This window comes from Syzygium oleosum, unplaced genomic scaffold, assembly GCF_021117445.2.
Source record: "Syzygium oleosum isolate NSW1041296 unplaced genomic scaffold, Sole_v2.1 Sole_v2.22, whole genome shotgun sequence".
NCBI lineage: Eukaryota > Viridiplantae > Streptophyta > Magnoliopsida > Myrtales > Myrtaceae > Syzygium > Syzygium oleosum.
Window position 1 is genome coordinate 283,165 of NW_026607506.1, and position 15,886 is coordinate 299,050.

Sequence of the window (15,886 nt, forward strand, 5' to 3'; positions counted from 1 at the left end):
TCGTGGTGGGGATGCGATGTAACGCACGACGCCCCGCACCCGATCGCTCCCTCCGAATAATTGAACAAATTATTCTTTCTTCTTTTCCATTGATTTCGCATTTAGGGACCCCAACCGACAACGCCTTCGGACTTCATTAAAAAGAACTACGCGTTTGGCTGGCGATGTTGTTGTTATTTGTTTTGCATTGAAAGAGGAGAGAGAAGAGACGAGATGGAATGAGTTCTTTCTTCTCTTTTTCTTCTCTTTTTGTCTAGAGGTAAGAAATTATAAAGCGGGAGATAGGATCGAGGAATTTGTGTGTGATTGAATTTATCGTGATGAAGAGCGCATCGGCCTACTTTATATGCTATACGAGAGACTATTGAAGGTGACATTTATTGATCGAAATATGTACAATCAAAGGGGATATCGCATTATCGACCAAGAAAGAAGAAGGAGATATTATGCAATTTTGAAAGGTTCAGAAAATCAATATAAATATTTTGATTATTTCTTATATAGGCAAATATCCTAATTTACTCTAATAGTCTATATTAGAGAACTCGTTGTTAAGTATATCTATTATGGAGTAATTTAATTTTCGAGATATTATGCGAGAATAGTCATTGCGTACCAGTGGATCGCACTCGTTTCTCAGTTAGCCATTGTTGACAAAATCAAAAACAAAATAGGTCAATAAAATTAAACACAAAGCCTCGCGTACCGGATGCACAATAATTTGCTCTGTTTTTTTTTTCCTAGTTAGAAATTAAACACAAAGCCTGGCGTACCCTATGCACAATAACTTGCTCTGTTTTTTTTTTTTTTTTTTTGGTAAGAGCAAGTTATTGCTCTGTTTACCATGTCTATTTTGATTTACTTCTTCCTTTTTTTTCCCGGAATGGCTGTCAGTACATGTATGTGGAAGTAGATCTGGTAGTTGCCTGAAAAGCTCATGGGGTCGAGCCGAATGAGCTTGAAGATTAATTTCAGATGGCTTGGACAATACAATTTTGTTATATAGCCTATCCTACTTGTAATAAATCCTGTTTACTCTTTTAGAGTAAGTTCCGATATAAGGATCCAATTCACCGCCAACGACTGGCCATAAGTAGAAAGAGAAGGAAAAGTCCAAAAAAAGAGAAAAAAAAATCATTTAAAAAAATGTTCACATTGGCGTCGGCAGTACCACGTGGAACGACCGGCGTCCACGTCAGCGATTTCAGGCCTAAATTGACCGGATAAGCCGAATCGGTACCAATATGAAAATGTTCATGAGTAAATTGGCCCGATTGAAAGGTTTAAGATCGGATCGATACAAATGTAATAGGTTTAGGACTTGTTTTTTGGGGTACTTTTCCCCAAGCAGGCACCGCACCGCCCCGCACCTGATTATTTTCTCCAAATAATTAATCAAATTATTCTCTCTCTCTTCCCTCTATTTTTTTTTGGGGGGGTCATTTTAATGGTCGCCTCGCCATTCCATTGACCTCGCTTTAAAGAAACGGACCGACAACGCCTTCGACTTCATTAAAAAGAATTACGCGTTGGTTGGCGATATTATTATTATTATTATTATTATTATTATCATCATTGCATTGAAAGAGGAGAGAGAGAGAGAGACAAAAGATGGAATCAGTTTTTTTTTTTTTTTTTTTTGCGGGTGTGTGTGTGCGTGGTGTGTGTGTTGGTGTGCCCGCACGAGTCAATTAAAGAATAGGGGGGCGGCTTCTAGAAATCCGGAGTTGTTGTTGTTGCTCGCGAGAACGCAAATGCGGGGCTGTCCAACGTTGAATCACAGTCCCATTCATCATCGTTTCTCGTCCCTTGTCCGACGTTGGGGATTTCCGGGGAGGAGGGGGACCGCGGGCGTCTCGAGGCGGCGACGCCGACGTGGGGGAGAGCGGGTGGCCCGCCTTCGATGTCTCGGCGCTTCCGGGGGTGCTTGTTAAGTATGTTATATAGAGTGACTTAATCCTCGAGACATCGATTGCAAACTGCACAAGAAAATAGTCGTCGTGTGTTCAAGGATCGCCTGCTTCCGTCCACCGGTGGTTGTCGACAAAATTCAGAACGAAATAGGCCCAGAATACAGCGAGAGAGATCGCGAGATCGATTTGACACTAATCCTAATAAGAAATTAAACACAAAGTCTCACATATCGGACGCATAGTAATTTACTCTGTTTACCATGTCATGTACGGAAAGCGTCTATTTTGATTGCTTTTTTTTTTTTTTTTCTTTTTGGAGTGGCTATCGTTACATGCACATGGAAGTAGATCCGGTAGGTGCCTGAAAAGCTCATGGGGCTGGGCCAAATGAGCTCAAAGATCAATTTCAGTTGGCTTGGACAAAGGCAATTTAATTATATAGTCTATCATGCTCGAAATATACTACTTTTAGTCTTTTTGAGTAAGTTCCGACATAAGGATCCAATACATCACGGTAGGGGTGTGCAACCGGACCGGGTTTATCCGGAAACCGGACCGGCTCACGCGAAAAACAGGTCTGGGTACCGGTTCCTTGTTAAAACCGGTTAGAACCGTCCATTTTGGAACCGGTTTCCGGTTTCAAGTAAAAACCGAACCGGACCAGTTTTAGAACCGGTTTTAAGATAATGTAAAAAAAAAAAAAAAACCCTAAATGAAGATCACGTTGCCCTACCTCTCTTCTCTCTTCGCCGCTCCCTTGTATCACTTCTCTCTTCGCCACTCCTCTGTCTCAGTTCTCTCTTCGCCGCAAGATCACGTTCGCTTCCCCCGTCCGGCTCTCACCGATCCACGAGTCCTCCGTTCCCTCAGTCTCTCTTCTTCGTCTTTGTTGCAAGGTCAGATGGTTTCGAGCTCGAGCTCCGAATCTGTTCTCGTGTTGGGGCAATGTTCGAGTTCGAGTTTGAGGTTTTGCGTTCGAGTTCGAGTTTTTCTGTTGACATGTAATTATGAGTATCTTATTTACCCAGGAATCGTCAATTTCAAGTTCAAGGATTTTGAAGCTGCTGTTGCGGACTTATCTGCCTGTGTTAAGCTCGATAAGGAGAACAAATCTACATATACATATTTGGTTTGTCCTATTTTTGAAATATCCGTATTATTTGATTCGGGTATGTTGAATTCGCCGAGTTACAAAGGTTACATTGTTGAGATATTTGACATATTGTTGTGTAGGGTTTGGCATTGTGTTCAGTTGGTGACTATCAAAGGGCTGAAGAAGCACATTTAAAAGCTATCCAGCTTGATCGAAACTTCCTTGAAGCATTGTCTCATCTTACACAGGTTCCATCATGACCGACTTTGTTAATTTTCAGACATGATGATATTTTTTTGTTGCCACCGCAAACATTTTTTCTTGGCAAAGTGTGACCGTAGTTTAGTCTCAATGAGACTGATTCTTGGCTAAAGGCTAATTTTGTGAGCGAACTAAAACATATGTTAATGGCTAATGTGAACTTATATCTTCTCTTAATTCGCACTTAGGAGTCTGTACACAGAAAGTGTTGTCTATGTTGCTTTGTTAAGCTTATTATTTAATAGAGATGAGACTTGCATATATACATTTTCAGGTTCTCGGGTAGACCCTGAAACCGGATCGGAAAAACAGGGTCGGTTCCAAAACAGGGTCTAGGGAAAACATGATCGGTTTCAGGTTCCAAAAATTGGGAACCGATTATAACAGGGTTGGTTTCAGGTTCCAGGTCTGGACCCAACCCACCCTGGAACCGATCACCCCTACATCATGGGCGAGTTGATATCCAGATTCAGTCAGTCATGTCGATAAAAGCATATAGCGTCACTAATTTTATATTTTTTTTCCCCCCAATGCTGGAGTACGAGCGCAAAGATCCGACTATCCAACAGCTCCGCATTCCTGTTGGCTTCTAGGTTATGCGGATCAAATGCGAATGGTCCTGGAGGTGGGAGAAAAATCACACGATGCAAATTTGACCAGCAACAGTGGGATTAAGCACGAGGCCAACCACGCCACAACACGAGCTAGGAGCATCTGTGTAATTTTTCCAAAATCTTGACTTGTAGAAAAAGGCTACAGCTACACATAATAGCCCGGCATTGACAAAGATGCTAAAAGCATAATGCATTTTTTTTTCTTTTGACAATTCCCACTCCTAGAAAAGATCTACTACCAATCCTTTGGTTCCTCAATAAAAAAAAGTGGTGTTTTAAAAAAAGTTCGGGGAAAAAAAGCGCAGGGCTCCTCGTTGTCCCACATGGAATTCCTCAACCGATGATTCCGTGGTCCCACCCCAATGTTTAGCGATTACCTTACATTTTTACATGGGTCGACGTCTTCGGCGTGTGTTCAGATCGATCGGCACTTTCGACTTTTTGACTCTCGCTGTTGATTTCTTCTCAACTTTCCTGGAATTTGATTTCTGTTTGATATTGAACGCCTCGCATGTTCTAGAAAGCATGTGGAAAAAATAGTGTCGGAAGTCCTAGACCTTTGTATATGGAATGCGATCGGTTCCCAAGTTGGTCGAGTCTTTAATTTTTTTTTTTCCGAAATTTCTCTGATTTCTTCTGCGTGACGCCCTCTCATTCTGTCGTGCAAGCAATCCAACCGTGCTTGTTTTTATATATTTTTTGTTTTAACCCAATGCTCATGAGTTGATCGCGTCGAATAGATGTTTTAGCCTCGATTTCATTTGCTGATAAGATTTGGGGCTTTCGATGCAATTTTCCGAAAAATATAAAAGATACGATATAGAAGATCATCTTAAATCACATTGGTTTTTCTCCTGAAATGGCAAATTTCGTTTTTGTCATTCGACAAGCAAAAAGGTCGATAAGTGGCTTCTGACAATGTGATGGTCACATCAAACATCCTTAACTAATTTATCCTTAAACTAGAAGAATCAAATATATTGGAGGTGCTATGCATGCGCGCGATTCATTAAAAAATATTAGATTATGGGCATCGTCATGTACTAACTACTTCAATTAAGAAACAATAATGTAGAGGTTATTGTACAACTTTGAGATGTGATTTGTCGTGTTGGATGCATTAAGGGTACGAAGGATCAATATAATGTGTTGCGCTTGATTGACTCAATTATTTGTCCCGTCCAAAAGAGAAAAAAATGGAAACTACACTCGACCCACGAGAATTTAGTGCTACCTGTTGGTAAGACAGCGACCTTATTCAAAATTTGGTTGTATGTTCCATTGAAAATTTCATGATAAAGGAAAATATTATTCATGAAATCATTACCAAGGAAAATAAATAATTTTCATTTGTTTGGCGATTTAGAGAAAGCTTTTCCTTTCTTCTCAAAAGGAGAAAATAAATAATTTTTCTCCGATCTAAATTTGTTTTTTTCGGTAATTCAATTAGTCTTCCGTCATCCAAATACTGAAAAGTCGGAAAACAATTTTCCGGAAACAGTTTTCCTTCAAACGAACGGACCCTAAATTTGGGTCTCGTTAATTAGCATGTAATAAGGAATGTTTCGATTTAATATCAATCACGTAACATTTCTTAATTCGTCTTCCTTCCAATCGGTTCTCTCGCGTGGCACAACAAAAGGTTGAAATTCGTAAAGTTCCAGACATGATTGGGCTTAACTCGAATGAGCCCCGTCCACGGACTTTTCTCCATTTCTTTGGGCCGGTGTTACGAAGAGTCAGGACCAAAATGGAAGAGTCTGAAATGGATGAACATTGCATTACTGTAATTTCTGCATGACACGATGCAATTAAACTTTGCTGTTATTTCCTGAGGACCAGGATGACTACATTTTGTGCCCCATGTGTATGGTGTGCGTCCAGAAAAAGGGGGAAAATGCTTAACATGAAGGTCGAAATTATCGTTTGCGATCCAATTTCCCCAAGAAAGGTAGTCAGGTACAAATGTCAGTTGTTCGATATTTTGAGCTCTAGTTGATATGGAGCTTGATTTGAGCATTTATATCGCTTAATGTCAGATTGGATTTGTTGTAGTACAAGAGTGCATCGTGTAAGAGAAGTCCCACGCATAGATTTGATGCGGCGAGAAGCAGTTCATATATATATCCCGATTGACAGTTCTCTTGGATATGCCGTTGATGGTCGAGTTTCCACCGGGCAGGCCCAAAAGGTGGTGTCGGAGCCGATGGTTAATTTTCATGGACTTCACCGTGATTTCCAGTGAAAATTGCCAATCACAGTCGGTTCGGCAGAGCGAGAAAATAGATAGTTTGTCTATTGTGATGCAGCAAAACGGTCCCAAGTTGCCGGTTGATAACGGCTGCTGTGCCTCACTGCAAGTGCTTTAGTAAATAAATGGAGTATCAATTTGAGATGTAATAGCGAAAGTTCACACCGTAAAAAAACTGAAAAGTACACGTATGTCGAGCAATGTCTTATAGGTCGCTTTGGATTTCGTAATTTTTATCATCACACTTGGAAAGAAGTCCATAAGTAGGTGAAACCGGAACGAGTATTTCAAGACGAATATTGACGGTAGTAATTAATAAGGTATCCGGAGAAAATAAAACAATTAAAACAAATTCTTTTTTCCTTAAGGCGGCATCCTCTGAATTTGTACTGCACTGCTTATAGTACAGGGGTACTTCAAATTCTCGGATTAATAATTGAAAAAAATGCAGCTCCTAGTTGGGTCAAACGTAAATCATAGTGTTTAATCTACGCTTCATCCAACACGAAGGAATACTTATATATGTATGATGGGATTCATGTCCTCTGGGCCAGCCATGTCCTTTTCAGCCTCGACCGGTGACGTTTGGTTCCTCTTATCCAACATAAAGAAGTGCTTGTGGAAATGGGTAACCAAATCTCTAGGGTACAATAATGCGCGGTATGCCGGTGTCAACATCGGAAGCTCGGGATTCGCCAACCAATTGACATTTTCTTGTCTGATCGGCGACATCCGACGACGGATAATGAATCATGTATTGCGTGACGTTATACAGTATGGAATACCCGATGCAAAAAAACCGACTTTGAAAATTTCGGATAGTCATACTCGTGGATGCACCGGAAAAGAGTCGATTCACTTTCTCCGGCTTCGATTACATCTGTTATCTCTTGCTAAGTAGTGATGATTACGACAAGCATCCGTTGTGTTTGAGTTTATACTGCTCAACTTCGCGCAAATCCCAAACAACTCTCCTCCTTTTTGCTCCTCCCAAATCAGCCACTGTATGTGCCTCCCATCGTCTCATTCTCCGGAGAAACTGCTATCACCGGCTATATGCCGATGCCACTGCCCCGCCACTCTATTGTCGTCGCCACCCCCTCTCTCTCTCTCTCTCTCATTTTTGAAGTCCATTGACAACACCCAATCATTTTAAACTCACGATTGGGTTGCAAGCAAGCTCGACCTGACGCACTAAGTAAAAAATTCACTTACAAACTACAATTTTTTCTGGTCAAAATTGCACTTCCGTAACAAGCATGTTCTCACCATTATCGATAATTGGTCAATTAGAACCGAAACCCTCTGATATATATATATAGTTGTGGCTGAATGAAGTTTTGTAAGTTACATGTTCAGCATACATTATTTTACAACCGCAACATCTGAAACCGAACGCCGTCAAAAGGCGCGGCGCCCCATTTCACAGCTAAAAGTGGCTGCAGCAGAGCTGCGCCGGACATCCTCCGTCCCAACTGAAGGTTCATCATCTTTGATCAGCCGATGAACAACGACAACAAGCGGCTGTCCTCAAGGAGAGGTCAAACAACGAGCTAGCAAAAGCCGTTCTCATTTACCTCTGAATCCTGCCTTGTTTGGCTAGCAAGCCGTTTTTTCAGGTTTTCTATCATTATGCAGCAAGCAATCGATGGGCGCACATGTAGGGTTTATGCTTTAAATTATTGCGATCGGTGTCCCACTCCAACTCCCATTACGCCAATGATGGAAAAGCACTAGCGGTGCTGTCGGCATACACACATGCCGGCAGCGAGTTAGGGGGGCGACCGACTTTTTGTCATTTTGTTGATTCGGCCTTAAGCTTAAATCAAATTATTCTGACTTCATATTCTTTTCCAATGCTTATCTAATTCTTAGGGCAGGAGTCTATTGCTCCGTGCTAAAAATATGGGGTTAATACCAAGGAAAATCCTAAACTAGTACACTTGTGACAGATTTACTCGAACCAATTTTTTAACCTCCAAAAACCCCAAATCGGTACCCTTGTGACAAATTTACCGCAAACTAATATTTTGACCACCAAAAACTCCAAACTGGTACATTTCTGACAAATTTACCCTCCGTTAAACTGGATTAATACCACGAAAAACCGCAAATTGGTAAACCTGTGAACCCAAAACTGGTACACCCGTCGACTGCCCCGTGTTATCCAACTCAGCAATTTGACGGTAAAATTTGACGGGAACTAACGGAGGGTAAATTTGTCACAAATGTACTAGTTTGGAATTTTTTGTGGTCCAAAAATTAATTTGGGGTAAATTTATCACGGATGTATCAGTTAGGGGTTTTTCGTGGTATTAACCCAAAAATACATGAATGTTTTTTTTTTCATATTGGGGTGTTGCTTATTCAAACTAATCTGAACTAATGGAAATTAAGGCGGTAATCGTCGTATTTGACTCCGCGAACCCATTCGTGTCCCGACACCTGTACATATATTGACCGGCCTCTCTTCGATGATCATGTGTGATGCCGCTGTTATTTTCTTCATTCGTGTGACGGCAAAATCATTTTGTGTTTGAATTTTGAAGGCAAGATCATATCTTACATGTTCACACGATATGTTGCAATCCGTGCACAGGAATGATTTATCCTGAAAGGAAGAAATTAAGGCTGCCTCCAAATGGATGATCGTTTTTTCGGCCGTCGAATGAGTAGTAGCGAAAGATGCTAGACACCGGAAGGACTTTCAAAGGAACGAAATGGACAGCCATTTGCGTCGCGCTCCGTCTTCTGTCTCGTCCTCTCTACCGTCGCCCGACCCCCTCCGCCCCTCGAAAGCCACTCCTTCGCCGCGTCCATCTCCGATCCTGCACCGTGGCGACATGGAATCGAGGTGGACGACCTCGGATTGAGCATCGAACTAGATTCAAGACTCGACCGCACCTAGCCGAGGTCTAGGTTTCGACCACGCTGGAGACAGGCCGTTTAAGTCGGTCGACCTCTTGCGATCAGTCCAAACGTGTAACACGAAATCAATTTATGAGGTTCACTAATCAACTTATTTTTTCTATGTTTTGAAATTCAGTCATAAGTCGAAAGAGGCCACATGTAATATACATGAGATAGGAGGGAAAAGTGTCGGAAAAGTCATAATCCTATTAATTTAATCATAAACCTTTTTTTTCGTGCCAATTTAGTCCTAAACCTTTTGAAATAATGTCAATTTAGTCCTTCCAGCTAATTTTGGCAGGATATTGACATCCGCTAGCCTACATGGCACCACCAGCACTGACATGAACAATTTTATAATATTTTTCTATTTTAAAAAAAAATTTCTTTTCTTTTCTTTTTTTTCTTTATTCCTTCTTTTGCTAGTGATCGGCCGCCGGCCATGGTCGGGCGAGCTAGCCTTGCCAGGGCGAGGGTCGCCGTCAACCGCCACAGGCAAGGCTAGGCCAAGCAAACCCTAGCAAGGGCTGCCCTCGCCAGATCTGGCGAGGTCGGCCCTCACCCAAGCCACGGCGGTCTCAACAAATATGGCGAGGGGAGCCTTCGCCGAGGCTCTACCTTGCCTATGGCGTTTGATGCCGAGCCTTGCCTAGTGGAGGCCAGCCCGCCAAGCCATCACCTGCGGCCGGTGATTGGTCACCGGCCAAAGGAAGAAGAAAGAAAAAAAAGAAAAAGAACAAAAAAAGCATTTAAATATTATTATTAATCGTCCACATTAGTGTTTACGGTACCACGTAGGCCAGTCAACGTCCACGATAGGAATGTCAAATTAGTCAAAAGAATTGAATTGGCACTTTGTCGACGATATCACATAGACCGGCCAACGTTCACGTCAGCAATGTCTAATGCTTTTCCCCGTGACAGGATATGTATGGAAGAGACAATCTTTCTTTCAAGGTGCTATAAAAAGCAATTCCCTTCTGTTGTTATATCTCCACTTGACTAAAAGATCATCGAATGGCGTGGATGGAAAGCGACTCCGAACAAGCCGATCCCGTCCGTCCATTGCGCCACCGCCACCGACACCGACCTAATTCTTTTTAATTTGTTGGCCCCCTCCTTCCACCCTCTCTCTTGTCCACTTGACTAAAAGATCATCGAATTGCTAGCAATGAAAAATCGTTTTTTAAACCGTCGACAAATCAATAACCGTTTGTTTTACACCTTTGTTTGAAAAGTTTCGCCAAGATTTAAAGTATCATTCAAATAGCAAAAACCTCGAACCGGCATATATGCGACAAACGGAGGGTCAAAAACCTCAGAAACCTAAATCGATACACCCGTCAACTGTCACATGTCATTCAACTCAGAAATTCGACGGTAAAATTTAACGGAAATTAACGGAGGCTATATTTGTCACAAGTACACCGGTTTGGGGCTTTTGTCTGTCAAAAAATTAGTTCGGGGTAAATTTGTTATGGTTGTACCAATTTGGAGTTTTTCGTGATATTAAACCCTTAAAAATAGCCGGCCGAAATATGGGAAAAGACCCAAGCCCCGTCGCATCTATCGATTCGTCGACAAATATCAAACCTCCGATGCATTGATTATGAATTTCGCAACCACCATTCTCCACACCGACTAATGATCGGGATGGACGACACACCGAGTCGAGACACCGACGGCAGACATCATACCCCCGGAATCTTTACCATATTGCCATGTAAATCGGCCTTTTAAATACTCTCATGGGGGGTTTGCTCGGTCTAATGATTCACATGCTCATATACTAAAGTGCACGCGACGTTATTATTTTATCCGAGACTTTACCTAATTTCAATTTTATCCGCCATTTAATAAATTTTTTCCGGCTTGACATGCGAGAGGGTTGTGGAACTTCATGCTTGCGTAGTGAAGCCGTAACTGTACACGTCGGCACTCCCCCCGCCTACTTCAAGTTCATGTTGTAGATGACCACTTACATTGCACACTGTGATATTTCAAAAGCAAGAAGATTTGACTACGATTTGTGTGATAAAGATAAGCTTTTCCTTTTCCCCAAAACAATTCTAAAAAGATCAAGTCATAGTCATAAACATAGTATATGCCTAAAAGAATTTATAATTAATAAGTCGTAAAATTATCTCCTTATGAGAGAATTTCCATGCTTATAAACTTAAGTAAAATTAATTGACTTTACGATACCCGACATGTTTTGTGGTAGAACGAAAATACGCAAATTTTTTCTGCAAAAAAATATAGAGAGGAAATTTTACTCTGTCGCTTAGAATAGAATTCGTAGTGGAATAGACCGGCGATATGTGAAATATATATATATGAAGAACTGGAAAAAAAAAACTATAACAGTAAGATTGACCATACTACACACAGTGTAAGATGTGATAGAGAAAAAATAGATAGCTGTTAAAATGAATCGGTACTATAACATAGAGCGTAAAAATACTTTGGTTAAATCCAAATACAAATGTACTAAAAGTATAATATTAGAATCACTTGATTAAAGAAGGATGATTGCTTACAAAATGACAAAATGATTGGGTCCAATTCAATTATGCTCTTATCCCCGACGTTTTGTGTATTTGAGTCGCTCTTTTCACTTTGAATACACAAATTGAGAGCCCATATGTTTTAAGTGTTCTATGGAAGTTTGAGTCATTTTGTGGACAAGAAATAAGAGATTGGAGGGTGTGATTGATGGTTGGGATTCGAGTGAGGCACTCTGAATAATTGTTCCATTGGTTGATATTTAGCATCATTATGAGCAACACTTTTCTTTATCTCTAGTTAGAAGAAAAAGGGAAGAAAAGAAAAGGAAAAAAAAAAGGAAAGAAAATATAAAACATTCGCAAAAAATCATCCATGTAACCTGCGGCTATGGCATGCAGGATAGCCGGCGCCCACGTCTTTGATGTCTGGCCAAAATTGGCTATAAAGACTACATTGGCAAATCGTCCTAAAGTTTAGGATTTAATTGATCAAATTGAGAAGTTTGTGATTGAATTAGCTATTATGTAATAAGTTTATGACTTTTTGGATAATTATATCAAAAAAAATTTCCCAAACCATACCTTTGATTAGTAGGTTATTAGTTATGGATATCATTCATATGTAAACTTAATTAAATATAAACGCAAGCGGTGTCTATATTTGTAACATACCAATCAAATGAACAGTCAAGGGAAACTTTCCTCTAATCAGGAATGGAGGAAGATACCGTCTGTAGCTCAATTCAGTCAATTGACAAGATATAAAATACAAGAAATCATCATAATGATCGAATCCTCAGATTCAGAAATTTCAAAAAAATTCTTAAGCGGAACCAAATCAATCCCAATGAATTTGATCAATCATCATCACAACGTCTAAAAGATCCTAACAAATTAAGATCTCGCTTCGAAAACTCGGTTTGCTCTTCAGGTTTCGCGAGAAAGAACCTCGAATATCACGAATATCCAATCGAGATTCGACGCACCATTATAATGAACTCATTATGGTCTGCTTGATTATAAGCCTTCGAAATAATTGCTACGTACGAAGCTACTTCCCCAGTGGAGGGAAGCGCTGAAAACTATGTGCAGACTCGAATCATCTGTTCATGGAGCGGTAATCCCTTCTTGGACTCGTCCATCGGGACAAACTTTTTGCCCTAGCGAGATGGGCATACACATCTTCCAAATGTACACGTACCTCTCGCGGTACTGTTAGCGATTACATCAGGTAGCGAAGCTTTCGAAGCAACAGTGCGCAGAAGACGACGAAGAATCATTACCCAATTTACCAAAAACTCGACCGCACAGGAGAGGAAAAGAGGAGAAGCTGAAAGTAGAGATTGCAGGGGAGCGATGGATTATGTCGGCCAAGTTTGGATTATCTTAAAGGGAAGATCAACGTGGCAGCCGTCCCCAGACGACAGGCTCGCAGCCAAGTCGGAAACTCCCTCTCTACCCTCCTCCCTCTTTCTCTCTCTAGAAAACTCGTATTTATATTCTCGTACGAAACGCAAACCAGGGTTTTCATGCGGCAAGCGTTTCCTGGGATCATCCGAGCGAGAGAAGATCCCCCACCCCCCCCATGAGCGAAACGTATTCGTTCTTGCTCCTCTGTTCCGAGTTTTTGTAGTTCTAAGGGGAAGGAGAGAACGAGAAAGGAAGGGCCATCATCGATCATGGAGGGTGAGTTTTTTACTGCAACGCCGACCACGACAGCGACGGGGACGGCTGCCGAGAAGCGCAAGCAGAGGCAGCAGCACCACCACCACGATCACCAGCAAGCGGAAAAGCCGTACAGGGGGATAAGGAGGAGGAAGTGGGGGAAGTGGGTGGCGGAGATCCGGGAGCCGAACAAGCGGTCCCGGATCTGGCTCGGCTCCTACACCACCCCGATCGCGGCGGCCCGCGCCTACGACACCGCGGTGTTCTACCTCCGCGGCCCCTCGGCCCGGCTCAACTTCCCCGAGCTGGTCTTCCAGGAGGACGACGAGCTCCGGGACCTGTCCGCCGCCTCCATACGGAAGAAGGCCACCGAGGTCGGGGCCCGGGTCGACGCCCTCCAGGCCTCTGCGGCCCAGCTCCCCGCCCCGGAGCCGAACTCGAGCCAGGTGACCACGGAGAAGCCGGACTTGAACGAGTACCCAAAATCGGAGAACTCGGACGGAGATTGAATTAGAGCGAAGGATCGCCCATATAATCACCTAGCTTTATCTGATTTTTTTGGTGTTTTTTTTCCAGTTTTGCTGTAGTTTTTAGTGGGTAACCGAGTTTGATCTTTTCTTTCTTTTCTTAGTTTCCACGCGCCGATTGATCAAGCTGAATATGGGGGAAAAAGACTAAGGCCCTGATGAAGTTTTTCATTTCTTTTTGATAGGGAGATGACAAATATGAAATATATCTCTGACGCTCGACATATATAGAAGCAATTTAGATCATATCGTCGATCTTGTGTGCAGTTGCTCTTTGTATCTGTAGGTGTTTGACAATACACAGAAGCAATCAAGAAAGGGGAAAAGAAAGACACAGTCTGTTGGGTCATCCATTGAATCAATTTTCTTGCTTCTTTCTTGAGATATGCACGTCCGTCTGTTTTTCTATCTTTCTTGGGGTGCGACCAACGGGAGATTTGTTTCCTGGGGGAAGCTCGGGACATGAGGAGAAACTGGGACCTCGTCCAAAGCAAGAGATGAGGAGGCGGAGGATAAAGGAACGAGGACGGACCTACCACTCTCTGCTTTTGGTTCTTCTGGGCCAACTCTCGCAGAAGCTGGCGCTTAAAGAAAACAAAGTAGATAAGGAGATAAGGTGGAGTTAGCCACCAGGAGGAGCCGTTGCTTACGTTGTTCCTGTGGACACCACAAAAAGCAATGGAACAGTATGTCTAGAGAGAGAGAGAGAGAGAGAGAGAGACAGAGAGACAGAGAGAGAGAGTGGTCCAGAACGAATGAGGGAGGCTGTCGCCGTCACGGAGGAGGAGGCGGGTGGCGGGGGATTACGTGAAAGCTCCGCCTGCTGGAGGTGGGTGGCGAAGGATGGAGGAGGAGGAGGAGGTGGGCGGGGTGGTGAATATCAGTGCGTTTTCTTCTCTCTCTTTTGGTAATTTCTTTATGTCGGGTCGGCGCACACCTATGAAGAAAAAAATAATCGCAGACGGGGCCGTCCATGTTTTACTATAGCCTGTCGAGCAAAGGAAGCAAAGCATGATTGTTCTGCAAACAGAGATGTGCGCATTTGTCAACCAAGGTTTGATTCTAATAAGCCGAGGGTCGCGATCGGAATACAGTATGATGTGGCCTACACATGTGAGTAGTGATACAGTAAATTATATTAATAAACCGTGTTTATGTTATGGGGGTAGGTGAATGGTGCTCGACTGTTCCTGATTCGGAGATATTTCATACCCTGTGAATTGTGATCATGTGCAAGGAAATCCTTATGACCGTAATTCTCTCCACCCTGTCCCATCTTTGCATCCATCGCTTACATCCTCATCGCAGCTTGTCGCACTTGCTCCACGCTTTCGTACCTCAGCTCTCGCTCTCCTTCGACTCGATCCGTTGGTATATCTTGTCGATTCGGATGAAGAGAGAGAGAGAGAGAGAGAGAGCACATGATGATGACGACGGTTGTGATTGTGCTTAGAGCGAAGACAAATTGGCGGTAGTGGTGGTGGTGATGGTGATTGCGACGACGGGTGGTGGTCATGTTGCTTGGGGGAGAAGAAATGGTAAAATGGAAGAAAAGAGAAAAGAAAGATATTAAAAAGGGGGGAACAAAATAAAAGCAAGACATCTCTCAGCCCCAGCACTTTAAGTTGCTCATAGGTCGATGTATCAAAAACAATTGTCCAAGCGAAGATTAGAAAATTCGATCACAAAAAAATGGGATCGAATCATGCGGCGAACAAAAACCCTCTCGTCAATTCCGTCGGGCTATTCGAGAGTGACCAATCAATACGGCACGTTGGCTCTGAAAATAATATTTCGAAGAGTCCAACCTAAAATCTTTTATGCGCGTCGATGTAAAAATCAAGAAACTACTCTCTACGTTCTTGTAGGTCTAACGGGACCGAAATTCCTCGGCCGGTTTTTGCCCCCAAAATCTCCTCTTAAAAACCACGAATTACCGAAACAAAATTTCCCGTAACACCGCAGGTTCCAAGAAGTATACCTAGCAAAAATCGAACGGTGCATTCCAAGCGCAACACCACCTAACTCTCGACCTAATTTTACCTTTTGGACATTGGAACCTAAACGCCGCGAAGAGCTTTTGCCGCGATTAGGGCAGAGAAGAACGTGAGAAGGCGTTGTGGTGGGCAATTTACAAAGCCACCG

At 42.5% G+C, this 15,886-nt stretch overlaps 1 protein-coding gene across 1 annotated transcript; it reads left to right on the plus strand.

Moving 5' to 3' along the window:
* The first annotated feature begins 12,930 nt into the window (after nt 1–12,930).
* On the plus strand, nt 12,931–13,987 carry LOC115675954 (ethylene-responsive transcription factor RAP2-1-like). The gene has a single exon (XM_056321294.1). The coding sequence runs from the start codon at nt 13,229–13,231 to the stop codon at nt 13,721–13,723; it is 495 nt and encodes a 164-aa protein (XP_056177269.1). The 5' UTR covers nt 12,931–13,228; the 3' UTR covers nt 13,724–13,987.
* The last annotated feature ends 1,899 nt before the right edge of the window (nt 13,988–15,886 follow it).

Bases quoted from the DNA above. Each gene is read 5' to 3' on its own strand.
- LOC115675954 (XM_056321294.1), top strand. From the start codon at position 13,229: ATGGAGGGTGAGTTTTTTACTGCAACGCCGACCACGACAGCGACGGGG.